The 16,788-nt window shown below is 37.9% G+C and overlaps 1 protein-coding gene across 1 annotated transcript in view; it reads right to left on the reverse strand.

The window, feature by feature from the left end:
* Positions 1-1,417: 1,417 nt before the first annotated feature.
* Positions 1,418-16,788, reverse strand: part of NPFFR2 (neuropeptide FF receptor 2) — a 68,328-nt gene continuing 52,957 nt past the window's right edge. Inside the window, exons 2-4 of the mRNA XM_053461642.1 lie at positions 12,585-12,910; positions 10,622-10,721; positions 1,418-2,547 (exon numbers count right to left, since the gene is read on the reverse strand). Coding sequence (XP_053317617.1) covers positions 1,689-2,547; positions 10,622-10,721; positions 12,585-12,903 — 1,278 coding nt within the window. The 5' untranslated portion in view covers positions 12,904-12,910 and the 3' untranslated portion in view covers positions 1,418-1,688. The remainder of the gene's footprint in view (positions 2,548-10,621; positions 10,722-12,584; positions 12,911-16,788) is intronic.

Raw genomic sequence — 16,788 nt, forward strand, 5'->3', positions numbered from 1 at the left:
GCATGTACCAGGCTATTCTGTAGTTATAGGGTCCTATAGGGAATGTGCACTTTTTAGTGCATGGCAGGTGGCAATTTGTGCCATTTTCTGTCAAGGTTTTTTGGGGCATTTTTCTGTATTTATCAAACACAGTGAACTTTATATGAAAAATACAGAAAATGATGTGTAGCATTAGGTGATGGGGTTTTCAGTCATCAGATGGAAGTTAAGAATTGGCAGCTGCTGGGGGGGTGAATGGGAACTGCATGGTACTCCCTAAAGCAATTGCAGACAGGCAAGAGGGACAATAAAATTAAGTGTCCTTCATTTGCCTTTCCTTCGGCACACTCAGCATTCCTTTTGGGGATTTCTCTTTGTGGTTGTTGGTGGGATTTAATAAATGAAGTGGGCGTCAGCAGTCCTTCCCACTCCTTGAACTGTCGAAGGGCCAGGTGCATCAGAAGTCTGCACCCCTGAGATCAGCTGAAATTGCAGAAATGTTATTGCTCTAGGGCGTGACTTTTTAAAAATGAGGAAGGCATTGTGGGTGGCAATCTGCATTGTGTACCATGCTTTACACTTCCTGATGATGAGGTATGGATGTAGCAGCTGGTGTGCCAGGTCAACACCTCCCATGTGCTTATTATAGGCCCTAATGCACACTGGGTCTGCAACAGACAGGGACAGGGATAGTGCTCTTGTCCTGGATGGTGCTGGGCATGCACACATACTTCCTGTCTCTAAACTTAAGTGCCAGCAGCTCCTCCGTGCGCAGAGAGGAGTAGTCACCCTTTTTTAACTGGGTCTGTGCTAACTGTGCTGGCAGCCCCTTGCAGTTAATACCGCAGGCAACTTTCTTGAAACAGTAAATCAGTCGGAATGAAGGGACGCTGGTGTAAAAATGCAAAGTACAGATGGTACCCTTTGTTCATCAGGGGGATATAAAGTCTCACACAATTTTAGGACTGCTTCCCAGATGTCCTGGCCAACCAGTCGTTTCCCTCATAGACCGGGAATGTTTGAACATACCGACTTTCACTCTCACAGTGAATATAGAACTTCACGCCATATCTGTTTTGAAGGTATATACTGTTTGAATACGAGTCTCCCCTTGTACTTCATGAGAGACTCATGAATGGTCAAATTCTGCTCGGGGGTATACACCTCTGCAAACCTGGCCTGAAAGTGGGTAAGAAGGGGGCATCCCATATAGCGTGGCAAATCAGGCTACCATGTACATGTACAAATGCATTGCATCTTGAGCTAGTACATGTACATGGTTTGTCGTGAAAAGGGTTAAGTGGCTAGTTTTTTTCAGTGTATGCTATGTCTTTAAATTTCAAAGCAACTGCATTAAAATTATGAGAGTGCCAGTTAACAAAATGATCTGTTCACCCTATATTATGGGATTCAAATGAAAACAAAAATAACATTTACATTTGCAATGCACCAAAAATAGCATTAACTTTATTTACATTTTTGTTTCTGAAAATGTTAATGCATTACATACAACAGAAGTTTAAGTATATACAAGCATTCACATTAACATCTGTACAAATCATGTATATTTTTTATCATCATAGACCAGTGTGGGGTATATGTTTGGCTTGGAAATGATTTGTTTACCTTATTATACACACACACAAAAAAAATAGTCTCTGGCAAATACATAATGTACACTTGTTTTCAAAGCTAGATTGTTGAGGCAATCATACCATGTCTTTTTGAATTCCATTGTTATTTGAAAACATTTCCAAATCTTCCATTACCAAATCCTGGTCGCTTGTTAAAGGCCTGCGTTTTTCTGATTCCTTTTCATCATTGCTTTGCTTTTCAAATGCAGAGTCTTGGTGTCCTTGGTTTTGGGACATTGCAGGCAAAATGGCATTACCTTGAGCTCTGTGAGAATACATAGTTCTTCTTTCTATTTCCTCTGAGCAGAGCTGAAGTTTGAAGGCAGCCTGAAATCCACGGCGGAAATTCTCATTGAAGAATCCATAAATTATTGGGTTGATACTGCTATTGAAAAAAGCCAACCAGTGTGCAAAAGGATAAATGTAAATATTAATCACCTGATGCTGGTTTTCTGTTAGGTTGGCATAGTCTGATAACATCATTAGAGTCCACAAAGGCAACCAAGAAAGAATAAAAAGTAGAGCAATAACAATAAGCATTTTGATGACCTTCTGCTTTCTGCGAGATACAGCATGTCTTTGTTGCTGGTGATTCTTACTTTCAACATTTAATTCACTCTTAAATAAAGTAATTCCTATCCTAGCATACATAATCACAATCAGAGACAGAGGAGCAAGATAAATATTAGCAAACAGCACTGTTGTATATATTTTCCTCATCTGTGGATTTGGCCAGTCCTCACGGCACCAATAAATAGGACTTGTTTGGTTACTACCACCAAGAACAATTCTAAAATGTCTGTCTTCTTTAACGTGGGACATGACTGCAGTTGGACACATGATAGAGACAGCTAAAACCCAGATGACTACGATAATTACAACAGCAGTTGATATGGTCAGCTTTTGCTTGAAGGGGTAAACAATGCATCGAAATCTGTAATTAAAAAAAATATATATACATAATTATTGTAAGTGAAACCCTTCAAAAGTTTGCAGACATGATGTGCATAGGGAAAAGAAATACGTGAATATGAATTATATAAGATAAACAACTTAGTTTTTTATCATTTATAAATCTTAGTTTAGTTTAAGTTAATAAGAGGGCACTACTAATGTTCCCAATGTACCACAAACTACCCCAAAATACTGGCTCCATGCTAATTGATAAACATAACAGGGCTTAACCAATATCTAAATCAATGTTGACAAAACCTTAAACACTATTGAGAACAGCAAGGACTGGGATCTCTGATGAACCCACCCATGTCGGCACCTAACTGTAGCACCTGGGTCATGGAGAAGCAGATGAAGAAAGAAGACACAGGGAGAAGACAGGAAAAAGAAGACATTAGAACAAGAGGCGAGAGATGAAGCGTAGATGCAGGAAAGAGGGCAGGGAAACAAAAGCGGTCCAAGGAGAAAATAGGGATAGTTTGAGAGAGCGTGAGAGAGTCTGAGAGAGCGTAAAAGAGAGTGAATAAAGGTGAGGGACATTGAATATCTCTTTTCCCAATCGGAAAACACTTTTGAATTCCATCCCAGCTGAAAGAGTAGGAAACAAAATTTGTTGCCAAAAAAAGGAATGAACCAAAAGCTAAAAGAAAAATTAGTCTGAATCATTTTTGGTCCACTTGCCTAAGTCTAGTGTGTATACATGAAAAAGAAGAATTATGGTTACACTGAAATATGGTTAATATAGAAAAAACGGTAAATCGGTTGCTAAATTTTGAAAGGGGTTAATTACTCATTAACAGGTGAACATAGGTAATGTAAAGTGCTGTAGGTGTCTTCTTGCTTTTATTCCACCACTCACCAATCTGTATTAATCGCCACCATCTTCATCTCCTATACTTATTTCATTGCATCTGATCCACGCCTGAATCCCTTATCTCCTGCTGTAATCATGTTTTTCACCTGGTATGGTTATTTTATTGCATCCGATTCATCCCTACATCCCTCATATCCTGCTGCAATCCCATTTTTTACCTGCTATGCTTATCTAATTGCATTTGATCCACAACTGAAATCCTGTTCTCCTGCTGTAGCCCCTTTTTTCACATGCTATGTCTCCCTCTTGTCTATTTGTAGGATGCTGTGTCTTGTGTAGCTTAGTTGCAATTGTTAAGACGAGGTGTGAAATATCTGATCGTCCCAAAGAAACGAAGAAGCGAAGATAGCGGCGGTAAAACGTACACGAAGAAGACACACAACACGAAGAATCTCCCTGGTCTGGTTGATGCCAGAGGAGGACCCTGCAGACAACCAATAGGCTCGCTCGCACGGCCTTTTTAACTCCTGATGGCGAACATACGGATTTCTGCTCCCATTAACCCCTACGATGCTGCGTAGATAATGGGAGCAGAAATCTGTAGGGTCGCCGTCAGGGGTTAACTTGGCCGGCAGATACCACTGGTCTCCCTGCTATAACAGTTAAAGGTCTGTACAAGCGACTTTATCGGTCGTTTCTACGGACTTTTAACTGTTGTAGCAGGGAGACCAGTGGTCTCTGCCAGCTGGGCCAGGATTTTAAAATAGAGTTGCTCGTACGGACATTTAAACTCCTGGCGCCAAAGCTGCTGCATAGTCCATCCCGCGTTAACCCCATATTAACCCCTTCTTAAAAAAAACTGAAAAAACAAAGAAGAAAACGAACACAAAGAACATACACAAATATTCGCCCGAACAGAAGACAAGAACGTGCGAATATTCGTGGAATACGAAGAGCTGGCCGGCGCCCAAGTCTAACACATATGAGAAATTAAACTGGAGAGAAACTACAGTAACTGCAATACCACCTTCCTTTGCAGTCAGCAAGTAACCACCTAATCTTTTTTGTCTAGCTCACCCTAATCCTTACTATGACCCCTACATGGTTTTATTCTTCTTTTCTTTTCCCCTACTCTTTAAACACTCATCTTCCCCTTAACATCCCCTCCACAGTCCATATCTCCCCTTCCCTCTTGCCATCACCCAACCTTAGCTCACATGCCCTTCTCTTCTTCCTTTAAACCCAACCCTAACCAATTTTAGATGAAGGGAGTCTATTCCCACAAATCACTATCCCATTTGTTATTGAACTGAATCTGATACTGAATCTTCTTCCTTCTGTGCTCAGGGGACATTGAATCCCACCATTCTAACCTGCTTCTGCCCCTGCAATCCCAATCCACTGTAATCCCAGCAATCCATGTAATACTGTAATCCTGTGCCCTCTGGAACGCATGCTGTGTCTGCCACCAATTCCATCTCCCTTGTTCTAGTCTTTTTAAATACATTTTTTTCTGTCTGTTTTCCCCAATTGTTGCTGTGATCTACCGGCCTTCTGACCCTAATTCACAATTGTTTGATCACTTTGCCACATGGTTCTCTCTCACTTTCTTTCCTTCACTATCCCTACACTAATACTGGTGGACCTATATATATATATATATATATATATATATATATATATACCTATTAATGATCAATCCTCAGCTTCTGCTTCTTAACTACTGTCACTCTCCTCCTCTTTTGGTCTCTCACAATGCACCACCTCTCCCACGCAGCATGATGGCCACCAAAGTGACCTAGTGTTCTCCCACTTTGTTCAATATCTAATTTTTCTCTGTCCCTCTGTCTGACCACAGCCTGTTGACATTTAACCTTGCCATAACTCCCACACCTCTTCTACCTAAAAAAAAAACCACCACAAACCTTCAGATTATTCCCATTCTCATTTAAACATGCCATCATCTAGCCCATCCTAAAGAAATATTTCCTTAATCCAGCATCCCCATCAAACTACCATCCAGTTTTCCTCTCTTGTGAGTGATATTCTGTCTGGATTATTGCAACTCCTTACTAACTGGCTACCCTTCTCCCACCTTCTCTCGATTTCAAATTATTTTTGTTGCCTTTGATTGGAAAGCTCTATGGAATCTGCTATTTATTTATATTAACAAATCTAATCTCCCCAAAATGAATTTGGCAATCTAGATGCTACAAATTTGTATCTGGAGAAAAAGAGATGTTTTCACTAAAACCCATTTTTAATGTTAGTTTCCTAATAAAATAATGGCAAATTGACTGTTTGGCACACTTTTTAAATCATTCACACTGCTTTTGCAAAAACAAATGAGGAATTACTGGTATGTTTCTATTCTGTTGCAAATCGTTTATTAAACATTTGAAATTTGGCAGCTGAAAAGCCAGTTGAGATCAGTTGCTTTGGGATAATCTTGAAAGGTTTGTTTGATTATTAACATCTAGGAAAAAGTAGCAGTTTCAATAGAAAAGCTCCAGATCCTCCAAGGTTAACATGGTCAACAACTTGTTATTGTTGGTCATTTACGCTATCATAAAAGTGACATCTGGATATCTGTAATTACACCAGCAATAAGCATCAGATAAAGTAATATCTCAAGCATTATTGAACTACAGCTTACATTATACATACGGTAGTTGCTGTAGTTAAAGCTACACAATTATTCTATAAATGAATCATAGAAAAACTATAAATTGGATAGCTTCTCTAGGTAAGGAAAATTCTACAAACTCTAACTAAAGAATTGACTGTCCAGATTATCCCTGACCTTACCTACATATACAGTGTACATACAAGTTACAATATATTAACCATGTGTTCCTTTTCTTTTATCCGTTCACCTCTTTCGCTTTCGTTTTCACTTTTGCTGTACAGATATGTGAGAACTGTTATCTTGCATATCTTATTATTATTTTAAACTAGTTCCATATTTATATTTATGCTAAAAGCTTAGGGTAACTGCACAGTTGTAAGCAATCTCAGAGTACCAGGGATGCATGTGTAGTGTGCTAATACAATGCAGGTGGAGTCTAGGGAGGGTGTCCCAGCTTTCTACTTGCTATTTCACAATGAGAATCTAATGTAAATGTCACTAGGTAATTACTGCCATTGAAAGGAATTTTGCAGGGAACGCAGAAAAGGCTATGCCTTTGATAGATGTCACAGCTGGAAAACAGAAGTATAACAAATTATATGTGATTTTTAGTCCTGGATGGATTATGGTTTTGTCACATTTTATAAAATCCCTGTAAAACTTTTCTAACAAATTGCAAAAAATGTCACCATCATTTCAATCCCAGCTTGTTCTTTTTTAAGTAATGGTTGCTCTTTTGATATATTTCTTTGCAAAATGGGCAGGTATATTCAATAAAAAGTGAGTGCATGTGATAGCAAGGCATAAAATACATGTTTGCCTCTCCAGTAAAGAAAGAAGTTTAACTTAAAAAAGAAAAAGAAATATAAAAAAAGAATCTTCTTCACCATGTGGTGGGGTAAATAGAGATGTACCCACAGGGAGTATAGAACCTACCTAAAACCCCATTACTGCCTATGCCATGCTCAGTAATGTATAGAAAGCTTTAATCTGGCAGCTAATCCCTACTAAGCAAAATATAATTTATGTTATGTCTAGGTTAAGTGACATTTTTTTGGGCACCTACTGTTTTCTTCACATTTGTCTGCAACATTTCAATCTGAAATACCCATAAGGAAGAGATAAAAGCTTATGTGAAGTTACATCTTTCTCTACTTTGGCCCAAAAGGGGTATGTGCTTCAACTAAACAAAGCTAAATACTGGAAACAGAGCTATTTTTTCCGCAGGTCACATTTGCCAGTTGTCTACACCGTCCCAGCATTTAATTAAATTGCCACACGAGAGATAAAATGTACTAGATTCATCCATCTATGACATCTATTACAATGCAGTCATACATTTTCCCTTAGGTTGCTTATTTTCTGCCTTAAATTGCAACTAAACTTCATGCCCCTTCATCCTAAATTATTTTTTGTTACCAAGCATGAATATTGTCTGATAATGCATTATTATCAAGGAAATGATCAATTTAACAATCATGTCAACTGTCTCAATAGTCAAATAATCAACTCAAGTAGTTGAAACCAAAACTCCTCCTTAATGGAAACATACAAGAAAGTCCTAGATACTCAGCCCGAAATACTCAAAGAGGGAGCTGGCTCTTAGAATATAGAATAATAATAATACCGGTAAATACTTTTCATACGAGATCAACTTAATTGTAATTACATACTTAGATTCTGTACAGCCAGCTGTTGGTATATTTTTAAGCTGCTTTATTGAGGCTTATAAAAGTAAAAAATACGTAGCAGCATTAAAATGTTCCCTTAAATTGAATGTTTTTAGATAAGAGGTATAACGTTCTTTATTTTTCCATTAAGATTTAATGGCATTTCCTGTCTAATCTGTTCTTAGAAAAAAACCTTGACTTGACTTCTTACAGTTTGACAGTTTCTCCTAATTGATCCTATCTGATGTAGGCACTGTGTGTACTGTAATCCATTGAGGATTATGACACTAGAAGCCATTTATTTCTTCAGCCCATATTGGATAAAAGAACTTGTTAGCTGTTAAATTTTTTAAATAACTTTGGCTTCTCTGATGGTTCCTCATTGGAATTATCAAAAAAATGTGGCAGAACTATTGTTACACGCATCATTTTCTGTAGCTGTCCAACTGAGAGCTGATGGGCTTCCTTGTGCACTGAAGATCACTCATTTTCACTAACAGTATAAGAGATTAAGTTAAGATTCCCTCTCCTAACCTTAGTAAAGTTTTTGGCACTGCAGGGGCAGTAAGAAACTGGATCACCATCTGCAAGCAAGCAGTGCAAGATGCCCTAAGAAAATAGCTTGTACAAGTCGCCTCCACAAAATAGTGGATAGTGGTTTTCTTTTGGAGAAACGAGTGGCATTTTTAACATTTAAAAAGCCAAGCTGACTTTCATGCATATATGCCCATAGAAGAAACACATATGATTTTTCTATATCCATGAACTCCCCTTCAGGAAGTTTATCTGGCCTTGCGTGATACATAGTTAGGTCAGTGAAATGGCTTTCAAGAAATCTTCCCACATTATCAATGTAATAGACAGGGCCACATCAGCTCTTTTTGCAGGAGAACTATTTGATGAAAGAAGAAAATTATAGGTTCCACTTTACTGAAAACCAGCTATTTAGAAACGATGCCCAACAAGAGAAAATAGAGGCAGTGTTGTCATACAACTATACTACTTTTGTAATTTTATAACAAAGGCTAGTGCTGGCAATGGCTATTACTGGCAAGGATCCTTTTAAAAATAACCTATTCTAGATGCAGACATACACACTAGAAACCCATCTGGATTTCACAGATGGCTGACCTGACCATTGAATAAAGCAATAATTCTGAAAACGTATTATTTTGCTGGGTAATCAGAAAACATTGTTCAAGAGGAAATTGGCTCAAATACTAAATTAGCTGAAGTCCTTCACTGCTTTGCACTCCAGTAATGGTAATATAACGTACACTGAGTACATTTACTGAGTTGCCAACTTCAGGTCAAATGCAGTCTGTAGATGCTGGCTAATCATTCATGTGTGATTTTCTTGTATTGCTTTGCATTTCATTTTGAATTTCTTTTATTGTAGAGCTATTTGAATTTTAATATTGAATAATGGCACATTTTGACTTTTTGTGTTTTAACAAAGTGCAGTATAATTTACTTTGATTCACAGGGGCTGAGCAGTCCTGAGTTTCACTAATTCTAGCAACAATTAAACCGTGACATAAGTGAACTAAACCCAAGTAGTTGAATGTCTATTAAATATGCATTCATGCAGCGGTAACATAATGAGTATGCAGACATTTAAAAACAATTCAATAATGACTTTCAATGTCATCTTTCAATTATGCATTTTTTTGCTGTAAATAGACAAATAGATCCCAAAATAACTGAAAGAGCCATGATTTACCATTCTTAGCAGCAGAAGGTTAAATCTCTTAGAGAGACACACCAGTCATCAGATGCTCTTTAATGCATATAATGGCTGAGTGATCCCTTAATTATGCTGTCTTCCTTACAAATGCTTGGAGGGATTCTAGAGAATCCTCCTGTATGAATTAACCCCTTTCCCTGGACCTCAGCTTTTTACTGTGCAGGAAATGTGTTTCGGGACTGTTCAATAAACTTTTGGGATGTCGGAGTGAGTCTTATTAGATACCATATGCACATGAGCAGGAAGCTCTCCTACTGATTTCAGTGTTGCAAAACTTTGGCACACAGATGAAATGTTCCTTGGTAGCTTTGGTAGCTTCCCCTGAAGGTTATGCATTTTCTATTGTATTTATTTTGCATTTAATGAATGCGTATTAAAGTTCAGGAGGCTGTATGAGGATTTGGGGTGTCTGTTTATTAATATAGATGGCGTGAGTTGTAACCATTGCCTGCTTTAATGTGAAAATATGTGCCATTTGTTGAGACTGCCTATTATTGGTCCAAAAGTAGGCGACTGACATGGGTTGTAGAGAAACATAAGAGAAGCAAACTGACTTAGATTACGGTTATATTCTAATTAAATGTTTGCTATTTTGAGCCAATCATATTATTGATAAAAATTCCAAAGCATTTTAGTGGCAGGAAACAACTGATTTTGTTTAAAAGGCAGCCATGTCTCTTGTGATACGATAAAAATGTGATATATTATTTTACATATGATAAAATCATTCTTATGCTATAAAGTCTGAAAGGCTAATGCCTGCTTTTCAAATTACACCACATATAGTGGACCGGCTGACATAGTGTTCTTTGAGTGGGATAAGAGGAGACACCAGGAGGAAAAGTAAGTGAGGAAAAATACGAGAAATATGAAAATAATGAAAACAAAGATGGAGCAATAATGATCAAAATGAAAAAATAATTTGCTGTGCGAGCCATCCTAAAAACATAGTGTGTTATGACATTAAAGGCTATATTCACTATACTGGCTAATTAAATATTTCAGCTAGTGGAGCTAGTTCAGTGTAACATACAGTTAAAACTGTCAGATAAGTTTACTTCCTCTCTTTACTATCCATTATATAGGGCCAGCTTGGCCAGTCGTACAGGAGAAGTATGCCCCCACCCCGTTCCAGATACAGCCTGTTTTACACTAAAAACATTAGGTGGACCTTGAACCCTTATTGTTACTCACCTATCCACTGCTATTGCTACCAAAGTAAAAACAGAGGCAGATACAGATACCCCTTGAACCATGCCGCTCATCTTACATATTGTGTTGCCAAATGGCCAACCTGTTGAAAAACAGATCATATATTAATGTCACACCGTGTATAACATAACAAATGATGCTTGAAAAATCTGAACAAGTACATAAAGCAGTCATAAAACTATTTCTGAATGCAGTTACTCTGTAAACCACATTTATTGGCAACCACTAAGGTGAAAGAGCAAAAGCTTTTAAATGTCACCTTAACAGCATTAACCTGGTCTGTAAAGAACTGCAACGAGAATGAAAACTCTCATAGTGATTAACTTCATTATTATACAAATAAGGGAGACTGTAATAACATTTGTTTCATTTAATGGTTTATAACCTCAATATTTATTGTTTAATGTACAAAGTTTTAGTCAATTCAAATGAATAATTTACATAATAAATACTGTGTTTCCTAGCAAGGTCCGCCTAACAGGGTTACTGGCTGTTATAGGGTTAAGACCTGGATGTAAGCGTATTCGCTTAAGTATACCACTTGCTGGTTATTGTCACCGTAATTTAAGTTCACCTAGCTAACTCATGGGTTTCTTAAAATCCAATAGCTGCATATTGGATTTTTCAGGCATTTAAACATAAAGTTGACAGTAATTGAGTGAATTAAAACATAATCCATAAAATTTATGATAACACATGAATTAAAAAGTACTGTAAAAAGAATTTTCTATGATTGCAGTGGTACAAGTTGTACAGTAGAATCACAATATGTCCCCTTTAACTGAATACAGTTGCCCCCCCCAACATCACAGCTGGTTTGTGCCATCATTGACCCCAAATTGTCTGTGTCCCTTGCCCCCCTTCCAACATACACTCTGGCACATATGTAAACACACTTACACAAATAACACACACTTACTCATTCTCATCCATGCCAACACATAAACACCTACACATCCATGCTCACACATAAACACCTACACATCCATGCTCACACACACAATTACACATCCATGATCACACACACAAATACACATCCATGATCACACATACAATTACACATCCTTGCTCACACACACAATTACACATCCATGCTAACACACACGCAATTAAACATCCATGATCATATATATATATATACAAACACATATAAATACCCCCCGCTTACCTCTCACTGTTCACCTCTCACCACTCCAGCAGCTTTATCTCCGGCTGCTCGCACAATGCGCATTTTTCAATAATAATTATATTACTATTGTTTCAAATTCTACTGATCAAATCTGCCATTTTTTGTATTTTCTTTTTTTTATATAAATATATATACATTTCCCTGATTCTTTCACATATATGTGATGTAATAATCCCTTAAATATGCCTGCATGATCAAACCCACCCCAGCTCATTGTTGTTTCCTCGCTGTCTTCAACTAAAGGAGGAGCAGACAATGGTTGTATTAATAACCAAACCAAGGGGATCATGTATTTTAAAAGCCCCACTAGTTTTGCTATTATACACAATGACACCATAGATCAGTTGAAATATTTTTTTATTTAACGCTATGCAACCAAAAGAAAATTTAAAAAAATACTGAGAACATAAAAAGCTTTACTTCTTTACATTACGTCTTAAAACATTAACCAAACTCTGGAGAAGAGAACTATTCTATAAGGCCCTTTACCTAAGCATTTTGAAGACTAGACACTGATTAATAATTATGTGTGATGACCAATTGCTAAATTAACTAAATTAATTTAGTTTAGCTAAAAGCTATGATGGTTACAGTTCCTCTTTCACTATGAAATAATTAATTTGTCAGTATTTTTAGCAACCCCCGTTTGGCAATATAAAAAAAATTCTGTACTTAATGCTATACATTAATAAATACATACATACATGAATAAATAATTAAATTCTTTAGCATTGCCTTTAATAGATTATGCAGTACCTGCAATTATATTGTCCAGCAAAGTTGTTGGCATGCAGAATATTCCAACCAGTAGGTCGCTGACAGCTAAGTTCAGAATAAATAAATTTGTAACAGTTCTCATGTGTTTGCTGCTCAGAACAATAAAGCAAACCACGCCATTACCAAGCATACACAGAATAAATATTAAAAGATATGAGATGATGAAAATTGCTGCCACTGGAGTTCGGTGAAGATAAAAATCCACATAACTAATATTCAGCTCAGCATGCTGAGTCCTGTTGATGCCTTTTCTGGGTAACCAGGTTACTGATAAATTTGCGTCCAGTTTCTCATTCATGATTCACCTTAAAGATAAAAAGAAGTTACAATTATCAGTTCCATTTTTTAAGTATGAAGTTCTGCTATTAATTGCAAAATGACTGCGTATAGTATGTAGCAAGAGTGTCATTAAAATACAAAAATAAAACTGCAAACATTAACAAAAACTACACTTAATCAAGATGGTTCAAACAAAGCATGCTATATCTCTTGGTTTCCTTTTTACATTGCTTACAATCAAATTTTATTGCGTGGACTCTAATGTGTGATAATACCCTTTAGAAACAACAAAGGTGTTACTAATTGTAAAATAGGCAGGTGCTTCCAGAGTAAGAATTTGTTTTTGGAACTTTAAAAGCTGAATATTGGGTTTGAGGATTTTATTATAAAAGTGAGTAGTCACATGTGTTCCATGCAGTACTTAGGGGTCTTCTACTGTGTAAACTTATAGTAGGACTTGCTAACTGAGCATTTCATACTGTTATCCTGTAGCTGGATCTCCCTACCTAGCTGACAACATCTCAAGTCAGAGCTTCTTTAATATTTTGACTTATTTGTACGTCTCTCAGGCAGAACAAAAATGAATAGGTCACATGATGTCACTCAGTGTTACTTAAGCTTATAGTCCCTACTTGTACACATGTATTTGTAAATAAGGTGCAGGAAGTGCACTGATAATATAGCTGGAGAATTCCAGCAGAAGTTGGAAACCGTATTTTGTAGGGCACTGTAGAGACATTCATATCAGCTCTAGTTGAAGCGAGAACTCTTCTTTTGTTTTCTTTCTTCTACTTATCAATAGTTGTTTTCTCATTTTTAAAACTTGAAATGAAGACACCACGAATATACAAACATCCTATGACCATGCAATACCTGAATTGCATGTGCGTGACCATCTTCTAATAAATGTTAATTTGGAAAATCTTTCCTGTGCAAGCTAATATGAACTGTATAGAACTCCAGGTGGTAGATGATTCATTTTTTTGCAAGGGTAGTAATCTACAGCTTAATCTTTTCCCACTGGTACAAGTAAATCTTATGTGATATAATTTGTGGATTTTAATATTAATATTCTGCTCCTGCATACAACTATCAAGGGTTGTCCAATGACTTATATTGCTCTTTAACACCAAGTACATAAATACCGTATTTGCTCGATTATAAGACGAGGTTTTTTCCAGAGCAAATGCTCTGAAAAATACCCCTCGTCTTATAATCGGGGTCGTCTTCTAATCAGACCCCAAAAAAATGGCTGGGGCCATGCTGCTTACCGGTCGCGAGCAGCGTCTCTTCCGTTAGAAGCAGGAGGACAGGAAGCTTGTAGCTTCCTCACAGAACTCTATCTCCCCCTCCCTCCTCTGGGGGCGGGGCCAGAGAAGTTGCTGGTACAGCCGGTCCCCTGCAGAAGTCTTCGAGTGAGAGATCTGCAGTTCAGGTAAGGGGGTGGGGGAGGGTTTTTGGGTAAGTATGTGTGATTAATGTGTGAAGTATGTGTGATTAATGGAATGAATGAGTATTTAAATGTTTGTGAATGTGTGTTTGTGTGTGATAGCATGGGTGTGTAAGGGGGGTGGGGGTTGTAGCATGGCATAGGGAGGCTGTAATCCCACTACTATCATCCCCAGGTTCCAGCATGTACTGGCTGCCTTGGCTTGATAGGAGTGTGATTGCTGTTAGCAGCAATCACACTCCTATCAAGCCAAGGCAGCCAGTACATGCTGGGTTAAAAGGCATATCATGGGGCTGAGTGGCATATAGGGGGTTAAAATGCATTTCTGGACCTCCAGAAATGCATTTTAACCCCCTATATGCCACTCAGCCCCATGATATGCATATATACCTCCAGAAATGCATTTTAACCCCCTATATGCCACTCAGCCCCATGATATGCCTTTTAACCCCCTATATGCCAGAGTGGCATATAGGGGTATAAGGCATATCATGGGGCAGAGTGGCAAATAGGGGGGGGGTATAAAGCATTTCTGGGGGCAGAGTGGCATAACTGGGGGGGGGCAGGTTGGCAAATAAAAGGAAATGTAAAAAATATATTTACATGAATTAATATTTACTGGTAAAACTTTTTTTCCTATAGGGTCGTCTTATATTCAGGCTTTTTGTTTTTTTCCTAAATTAATATTTTGATTTTGGGGGGTCGTCTTATAATCGGGGTCGTCTTATAATCGAGCAAATACGGTATATTTTGCACATAAACATGACTGCTTAGGCCTATAGCCTTGCAAACAACCCCACCCAAATTACCTGCAGGCAAATAAACAACAAACAAATCAGTGTGGATAGGGCTTTGGTCACAGCTTTATTCATAACCTTCATGACCAGGAGAACATTAAATAACCTTAAATGAACCGCATACTGCGAAGTAGCACTACCAACAAAGGATGACATCCATTAGATAACCTACTCCACTTCCACCCTTTTACCAATTTTCTGATCATAAACTCACCAGTTATATTTTTTCCAACTCAACCCAAACAAAGAGGACAGGGCAGAGAGATGACCACCATGTCCTACCTCCCTCCTCCAGGAAACTCTGCTCTCTCCAACTGTAGCCATGCCTTTTAAACCCAACTGTAAGCTTGCCTCAACTGCAACGATAGAGTCCCAAAGCAACCCTATGATGTCACTGAAGCGAGGTTTCATAACCACTGGGGAAAAGGTAGACCAACAGGGGATGCCTCTGGAGCTACAGCTCAGAACCTCTGAAACTGCAATCAAGACGATGAGTCAGCTATTTCATAAGAGGTCCTCTGCCTATTCTTTATCCATCTGTTAAACTAAAGGCATCACAGCATCAAATGCCATAACAGTGCCAGAACTTGGGAGATCATAGTGCATGATCACATGCACTATGCTTATTTTGTCTGTGTGGAACACCACACACCGGTTGGTAAGCTCAAAACCACAGAGCTCAATGGCTGCCACAAAAGGGAACAGCTCAAGGAAAGCCATATTTCTCATGAGCCCTGAACCCCCCCCACCTTGCAGGATAGGCCTCTGCACACCACTGGCCCCAACAATAAGTGCCAAAGTCAACAGAGCTCAATACATCTGAAAACAATTTTAGCTCTGAATTCCAGAAGTAAGACGAGTAAGCTTTTCCATATATTCAAACCTTCTTTGATCTGCCTTATCACATTCACATAATGCCTTGCACACTTGATACTAATAGTAGCCAAATACAGACTCCTGCAAAACACCCTCCCAATAGGCATCACTTTATATGCAAACACAAGATACCCAAACAAAGACCTGACCTGCTTGAGCTGAACTTTCAATGACCCCAACAAACGTGTCAATCTCCATACCCAGGGACAACACAATTGTGCAAGGACCTCCTGTCTTATACTCCTCCACAGTTACACCAAATTTCCTCACTCCCTCCCTGAACTTTTCTAGCAAGTGTGAACAATTCTCACTTTCCGCATGCCCCAAGAAAAGAAAATCACTCAGGTAATGCAATATATTAACCGAATCACCCACTCTTTCAAAATTTCAAAGTAATAGCACAATATTGAGCAGCTCATTGGCAGACACATTTAATAGTAAGCCCCTCCAAAATAAATGTCCCAGTTGGCGGAAAGGTCAATAAGTCCTAATAATTTAGTGCATATTTGTGTTACTATAAATGAAAGACATAAATACCAACTAAAATTCACCTGCAATTCAAAACTGGAGTATCATCCATCAGTAACTCATAGACAAATCATCTATGTATACATCAATTAAACTTTTTTTGAGTGAATCGATAATGACATAGGTTTTTTACTGCTTTTTTACAACTTTTTTAAATTTAATAGCAGACACTATGATATATATCGGCAGACATATCAGAGGAAACAAAATGCCAGATGTATACATTCATTAATTATGTAGGCATATGTAAAAG

The sequence above is a fragment of the Spea bombifrons genome, chromosome 1 (assembly GCF_027358695.1).
Source record: "Spea bombifrons isolate aSpeBom1 chromosome 1, aSpeBom1.2.pri, whole genome shotgun sequence".
NCBI classification, from domain to species: Eukaryota; Metazoa; Chordata; class Amphibia; order Anura; family Pelobatidae; genus Spea; species Spea bombifrons.